Below are 7,555 nucleotides of genomic sequence, written 5' to 3'. Positions count from 1 at the left end.
AGCTGGGCGCTCGCGGCCACCTCCACCTCCACGCCCGCACCCCCCGGGGGGCGCCAAAGTTGTTTTTCCATCCCCAGCCAGAGCAGGGGGGAAAAGTAACAGGGCCGGGGGGAGGGAGAAATATACATCCTTCTTCCCGAAACCCCGAGAAATCGGAGGACAAACAACAACACAACTAACCTACTTTGATTTTGCGAAAGGGAAGCAACATTGTAGTCCCGACAGTTTTGCAGAGAGAGGAGAAACTTGTGGGGCTAGCAAATCCGCCCTGGGTCACCTCGGCCGCCGGTCCCTCCCCTCCCACCCCCCGCAGCAGCCCCCTCCCGGGACAGTCCGTTCCTTCTTTTCTTTTTTTTTTGTCGCGAGGAGCCGGGGGGAACTCTGCAGGCTCCGACTCAGGGAGCGAGGGCGACCCTGGGCGCGGGTGTAAATCAGTCACCTGAGCGCCGAGGGGCCGCGGCGAGGGCGCGCGCGGGCGGGCGGGCGGGCGGGGAGAGGCGGAGGCGGCGAGAGCGGCGGCCCGGAGGAAATCGGGAGGGGGAGGGAAAGAAAGGCCGAGACGGAGGAGCGAGAGGCGGCCGAGGGGCTGGTCCAGGCGCGGCCGCTAAGAGGAGACCAAGAGGCGGGGGCTGCACTTGACAACCAGCATGCCGAGATGGTAAGAAGTTTCCACCCTCCTTTGCTTTTTATTCTAGACTTCGTAGGACAGGAGCCCCGCGCCCGCGCGCCCCCCGGGCCGCCCGGGGGCCGTGTTACCCTCCAGGGCAGCGGCGGGAGGTGCAGGGGGGCGGTGAGGGGGGCGGGCAGGAGAGGAGCGCCCCAGTCCACCCTGGCCCCTGCCGTGCTCCCGAAACCTTCCCTGAACTTGGCCCAAGTTTCCGAGGAGAGCTCCAGGTGGGAGGGGGTGGGAGGCAGGGGGCCCGCGAAGGTCGCCCCCCCTCGCGCGGCTGCCGGCAAAGGTGAGCGGCGGCGAGCGGGAGGCTCCAGGGCGTGGGGACCGGCCGGGGGGCACAGGGCGGAAGGCAGGCGGGATGAATGGAGCGCGGGCGGGAGCACAGGGCGGAGTGCAGGGCGTTTGGGACCCACGGCAACTTTTAAAACTTGCCCGCGAGTGAGGGAGCGGCGGCGGGGCGCGGGCGCCGGGGCGCGCTGGTGCGCCGCGCCGCGGGGACGCGGCCACCGGTCCCCGGCACCTTCGCTCTCCTCTCCCCTCTCCCGCACGTTTGGGAAACCTCCCTTTGCAAATGCAGAAAATGTAGGAAGTGCTCCTGGAGGTTTTCTAAAGATTATGGAAAATGTAGGGCAGAAAAATAAGCCCGAGAGGGAGAGATTTTGAGGTGCAATTCTAAAGGAGCCGAATTGTTTTACTTACACATTGACTGCAGGGTGGCATTTGGGGCCTGGGGAGGGGGCAGAATTAAAAAAAAAAAAAAAAAAGCGAAGAAAACCTAGGTGAAATCCCTTGTGAAGTGAGGCTGAGATTGAAAAGAGTTCCAAGTGCAAGTGGTGGAGGAGGTGGGAAGGCTTTACGAAGCGAGATTCCAGCACAACCGCGCTTCTCGAAGCGGCTTCTCTGCAGCGAGGCAGCGTGCAATTAGTTCGCTGGTGATGAGTGCTCTGTCCTCTTTCGGGCAAGTGATTTGTTAGAAATGGGGCTGGACCACTCCCTTCCTTTTAGCTTGCTGCCACCCAGTGCTGTTGTTACCCCCACTTGGGGTTTTGATATACTGTGTTCCGCATGTAGATAGAATATGGAAGAAAAAAGGAGATAGCGGGTTGGCATTTTTTTCTCTTCCCTTCCCCCTAATGTGACATCTCTTGTTTCAGTGATCAAAGTCATGACTGGAGTGTAGGAGATGCGACTGTCAAATGCAGGCACACAAAAAAAAAGTAGCGTGCGCCCAAGACTGTGGTTACAGTAACGCTGACAGAAATTAAAGTGGTTTTGAAAGCAGCGTGCGATTTATGGTGGTTCCCATTTACCCTAGAGTCAAGCTGTTGTAAAACTGATGTACAAAAGACATCATAAAATTATCCGTGTACCCAGGATTAAAGTGGCAAAAAGTGGCCTGTTTTATTATTTTTTATGTCCTTTGTGGACAGTTGCAATGGTTGGAACCTGTGTTTAAGTGGAGGCGTCAAAGCAAAATATTAAATGTATCTGTTTAGCGCTTGAGAGTTTTTCTTCTAGCGGCATTTAACACAAGAATACTGTAAAAGCCAGTCGTAGGTAGGATTTTTCTGCCCTTTTCCCCCAGCCTGTATACTGTTTGTCTACATATCTATCCCCAAATACTAATCATTTTGAACAGTGGCTAAGCCCATTTGTCATCCACGGCTTTGTATTGTGCAGTTTCAGATGTAAGTGCACACACGTACATGCTGTAAGTGGGGGAATTTATTTCTGGCACTATTAGTGTGTCTGACCTGAAGACGCACGCAAGAGTAGTGAGATTTTGTACAAGTTAGTAGAACTTCCTTTCCCCTTTGGAATCACCCCAGAAATCCCTTGTGAACCTTTACAGGGTATCTGTGTTTTATGTTATACTTGTAGCTGTTTCATTTAAACTGCTCAATGAAGTTCTTAGTTGTAGCCACTCTTTCTGTTCCCGGAGAGCCGAGTATTTAAAATCCAGATTGCCAATCACTTTAGCAAAGTACAGGACTATCTCTGAGGGAAGTAATCCTGAGCCTGAATGTAAACTCTGTCTGAGGATCTTGTGAGAAAAGCCTAAAACTGTCTTTTTTCCCTTCCTTGAGAATATTAAGTTCGGTGTTGTTTGCATGCAAGACTTTGAAAAAGAACCTACGTCACGTGATGTTTGAAAATAAATATTAAGAAAATATTCTTAGCGGTTGTACGTTCCCCATACCTGATTTTCTTTTTTTTTCTACCTGAAATGTAAGATATCTGTCAGGCAGGGATATGTGATTACAAAAAGAAGCAGACAAAAGCAGAGCTGACTATTGCTGTATTAAAATGTAAGTGTTACAGTTTGAATTTTCAAGTGAGAGTTTTTGAGTTCAGTGCTTTACATAACATTTTGTCCTAATCTTGCTTGCTGTCAGGGATGTTTCATGGTTGTGCAATTGCTGCAGTCAAGAATGCCAATTTGCATTCCAGGAGTGTCATTTGATTACTTTTATCTGCACAGCTCCAAGACCGGCCCAGACCTCTCGTTTCATCTTGCCATGTCACGAGTCAATGCTGTGTCGTCTTTTCAAAAATCTGCCTGATTTAGACAAGAAAGAAAAGTACTTTCATGTTGCAGCCGCAGTCCCCTGCTAACTTGTCAGCAGCAGGATATGATTCACTTGGGCCCAGAAGAATGGAACAGAGAGGCGGGTTAGGCGGTTCAATAAAGCCCACGGACAGGTAGTGTGTGACATCCCCAGAGAGCCGCAGTTAATGAAGAACAGGTCTGCTTAGTTCTCCACACGCTGACCTGGTGCTGTCCCCACAGTTTTCTCATTTGATCTTTCCCAGCAAATTGATCTTTTCTTGTATTTTTTTGCCTTCCAAGTTAGTCCTTGTGGGACTGAAATTAGCAGAGCAACTTAAGTTGGATAATACAGCTGTTCAGAAAAGAAGAAATTGGACACTGGCTCAGAAAGGGGCGGGGGCTGGGGAGTGGAGGGAGCTATCCTTTTTGTTGTTGTTCCTGGGAATATTTCTTAGATTAAGGCAGTCCAAAATAGGTGATGACTTGAAGTTAGTGGTTCCCTTTATTTTTAATTTTAGAGTTAAAGTTCCGCACCATTTTAAATGTTCCTTAAGTATTTGAAAGATGGTCCTAGGGAGTATGAGTTGGATTTAGCATTTTTCCTATTTACTTATTTGAAATGATTTGCCAGTCGACTGTGTGGCTTTTATGGCTATTATAAGATAGACTAAATATCAATGGCATATTTCAACCATATTATTTATAGTCTTCTAAATAACTACAATCCCAAAATAGCCAATACTGAATAGCAGAAAAGATTAAACAATAAAAACGTCATTACCAGTGTTGTGTATAAATATTATGGTACATGGAAATGTTTTCTACAAATTACTGTCAGCATCTTTGTTTTACGTAAACTCCACAGATACACTGTCAAGAAAATGTTTTTTTTTAAAAAAAAATGTTCAAGATTCTGCATTTAAATACGGGTTTTTAAAACTGTAGCAGATTACAGGTTTGAATTTCTGTAGATATTCACGCATGTTATTTGTGTTTTGAGATTAAAATTAATTTTAGCAAGACGGATGAATCTAAATTGGGAACGTGTACGTAATTTAAACAGGTTAAAGTTTCACTATAGAATTTTGTGTATAAAGCTTAGGTGGGAAGCGATTAAGAGATGCTGAACTTGATGTGGCTATAAGGAGTGGTGCTTTCTGAATTCCTCTGCAGATGATCTCATTTACCATCTACATCCTTACAAGAAACAGTTGAAAACAACATTTCTTGTGGAAGGGGCGGCAGCCTCCTCCAGTCTTGCCTGTTGCATGGGAATTACATAGGATCATTGGTTCATTGGTTAGTAAACTCCTCTCAGAAGAGCTAGAGGGAGCCTCGTGATTTTATTAGATATACTTAAGGGTGAAAAAAAAAAAAAAGCAGCCCAGCAATCAGAATGTTGCAGAAAAAGGATAGATCATGAATACTGGCTTAGTGTTTACTCGTAGAGGTGGCTATTGTAGTTTCCTTTTTTCAGCTGTGATAGAAACAGAACTTTCTACAAGAACAGTCAAGCAGCTAAGGTTTCTTGGGTTCTACCTTTAAGATGATTTGAAGATCAAGCAAAATGCAGCAAAGACATTTTTAAATCTGTTTTGGTTTCCTGAGAACTGTTTGTCCTTTTGTCAACTAAAGGAGTCCTGTTAGGAGGCCAACCTTCAAAGTTCTATTAGAGCTGACTTCCTACCGACCCAGTGAGGAGGGGGTACCTTCTTGCAGTTCACTCAGGACAGCCTTCTTTCTGTAAATCATGGTTTTGAAGTCGTTCTACATGTAACTGCCGTACCCTGGCAAGAAAACGCCTTTAAAATAAATGCTCCATGTTAGAAGCATATATAGTAAACCATTTATAAAGCTGAAACATTAGGAGTCCATAAATAAGTTAAATTTAAAGGAATAGAACTTAAGTGGTATTAAATTCAATATCTGTTGTTTAATTTCACATTTGTTTATCAGTCTTTCCACTAAAATTTGTGATATGTTTACTTTAAAGAGCCATTGATCATAATTGCTCTTTAATATTTATATACTAGTTTTTAGTAGCATCACTTTGGACAAACTTATTTACCATTTAAGTAAATAGTATAATCCAGTGAGATAAACTACCCAGATTTGTCTCTTTTTTTAAGTTCTTGCACAGTAGCTCTCATTATGTCGCTAGCCAATAAAAGTCTTTATTTGTTGCTTATTAGAACCCTCAGTACACGCAAGAGTTCAGCTATAATTTAATTTGGCTGTTCAAAGAGACTGCCTTGTTTTAAAACATGTTCTCACTACATTTTTACCATTTATTGTGAAGCTATATTGTAACTCATACATATGCATAGGAACGATTTTACAGATATGTCATTTTTTAAGGTTTTGCCAAGCAGAGTCATAACTTATTTTCTTTTAAGGAAAATCTATACCTAAACAATGTCAAGTTTTTTTTCTTTTTGCTTTATTTTTCCCTTGATGTTCTGGAGCATTTTTTTTTCTTGGTGATTGCAGTAGTCTTGCTGTTATAATTTAAAATCACTTCCCTAAGGGATACAGTCTTCCTTAAGGTGCAGCGAGAAGGGCGCTGGAAAAAAATAACTTCAGTAATTAAGAATTCTAGTTGAGGATCTTTCACTATTGCAGGCTCTTGAAATTATAGAAAGTTTGCCGTATGCTTTACACATTGCTCGAATGATAAATTCAGTTTCCTTGCAGTAAACTGCAGGGAAGTTTTGCAATGAGTGGAAAATGGCTTGAGAGTTTTGGTGGTATTTGTAACAAATCACATTAACTAAAGAATAGAACTTGACTATAAAACTCGAAGATGAGTATCAGGATTTCTTCTACAAGGAAGGCAGAACGTGGAATTGCTAAATGAGTCACTGCATGTATATCTTACCACTGGGAATCGCATCAAGCCAGCCCTCTAGATACAGTATTTAATAGTTGTCAAAATGTACAGTATTGTCTTGGAACTTGTGGTTCATGAGTTCATAGTCCCTGCTTTTTTGTGTTTAGTACAAAGATGTAACAACCCACACAAAACATTTTTCTCTTATTATGACCTTACATTTGCCAAAGTGCCCCATGCTGAAATTCCTTTTCAGTATCTTTTTTTTTTTTTTAGTCCAAAGCCAGACGTGTACCCAGACACAAAAGCCTCTGTGTATAGCAAGCTGTTTTAAATATTGTGACTCGACGATGTGCTGTCCTTTCTCTGCTTGAGCCAAGGATCTCTGCTCAGTGTCTGTGGATTACCAAGCCCCTTCTTTATTGTACCTCTTGTCAACTATTCCTATTCATTTAACCTTTCATTAGTGTCTGTGCAGCTTCACTGTCTGGAAAGGCAAGGAAAAACCGAAAGGCCCCACTGTCACAGTTATTAGATTTCTCGGTTACATCCCAGCAACCATAAAGAAGTAAGAGTTGACACTATTGTCGTGCATGCTGCTGTCCTGGGGTGCAGCTCTTCTGTGCATGTCAAGGACATGTGCCACATGTTGATATGCATCCTGGGGATAAATGCACAACACGGGGGATAGGCCGACGCTGGCAGTAATGAGCTTTGTAGGAGTTATTGCAAAGACCAACAGTTTGTGAAGGAATTTTGCTTAACAGGCCAAGGAGATAGACAGAGCTGAGGGCTGCCAAGATCTGCCTGTGCGGAGCTTGTCAGTCACATTGTTTTCATCTAAACTTCATTTGAGGGGAAAATTGAATAGGTTTGACAGCAGTGAAAAGTCTTATTTTCATTTTTTAATCTTTCAGAGGATAAAAAATACTTCTGGTGACTATTTAGTGTATTGTAACTATGTTTTTATACTGACTGAATCATGTGTATCAGTGGATCTATTAGCAATTTATCTTAATTCTTACATACCTAGAAAAGAATTGAGATATTTCATAGATGTATATATGTTTTAAAATCTGTAAAAATAATGTAGCCTATTAATTTTCCTGTGCTACTATTTTCCCCTTTTGATTTCCCTCTACCATAGTCTGGTGTTATCGCTTGCAGTTTTAGAAATGCATTTGCCTTGTTGCCTCAAAGTAAAGGAAAAAAAAAATATCATTGGATCATTTTCAAATCATAATAAAGATAAATATGTGCAGGTTGGAAAATATTACCTCAACATCTTAGAAGATTCATCGAATTACTTTTTTAAGAATTCTCAAATATTTGAGTAGAAAATTGTAAACTATAATACCTTCATTTCTCTTTACCCAAAAGTTCGTTTATTATTTTTTTTAACTAGGAAAATCTTTGTTACCCAGGGAGATTAAAATATTTTTGTCTTTCTAATTTAAATAATTTTTCAGTTTACCGAACTCTTTTGGGGCTCTCCATTAAC

At 42.9% G+C, this 7,555-nt stretch overlaps 1 protein-coding gene across 12 annotated transcripts in view; it reads left to right on the top strand.

The window, feature by feature from the left end:
- Positions 1-508: 508 nt before the first annotated feature.
- The window catches only part of BNC2 (basonuclin zinc finger protein 2), a 416,429-nt gene continuing 409,382 nt past the window's right edge, over positions 509-7,555 (top strand). For 9 of the 12 annotated variants that reach the window (XM_044757044.2, XM_044757043.2, XM_044757042.2 and 6 more), the window contains exon 1: positions 526-658. In XM_044757044.2, the coding sequence (XP_044612979.1) occupies positions 656-658 (3 nt within the window). In that variant the 5' untranslated portion in view covers positions 526-655. Of the gene's footprint in view, positions 659-7,555 lie in introns of all 12 variants that reach the window. The other 3 variants (XM_044757040.2, XM_044757045.2, XM_044757047.2) reach the window with 3 other exon arrangements.

Source organism: Equus asinus, chromosome 23, assembly GCF_041296235.1.
Source record: "Equus asinus isolate D_3611 breed Donkey chromosome 23, EquAss-T2T_v2, whole genome shotgun sequence".
Classification (NCBI taxonomy): domain Eukaryota; kingdom Metazoa; phylum Chordata; class Mammalia; order Perissodactyla; family Equidae; genus Equus; species Equus asinus.
Note: the sequence above shows the minus strand (reverse complement) of the source record. Positions and strands in the feature narration are given on the sequence as shown.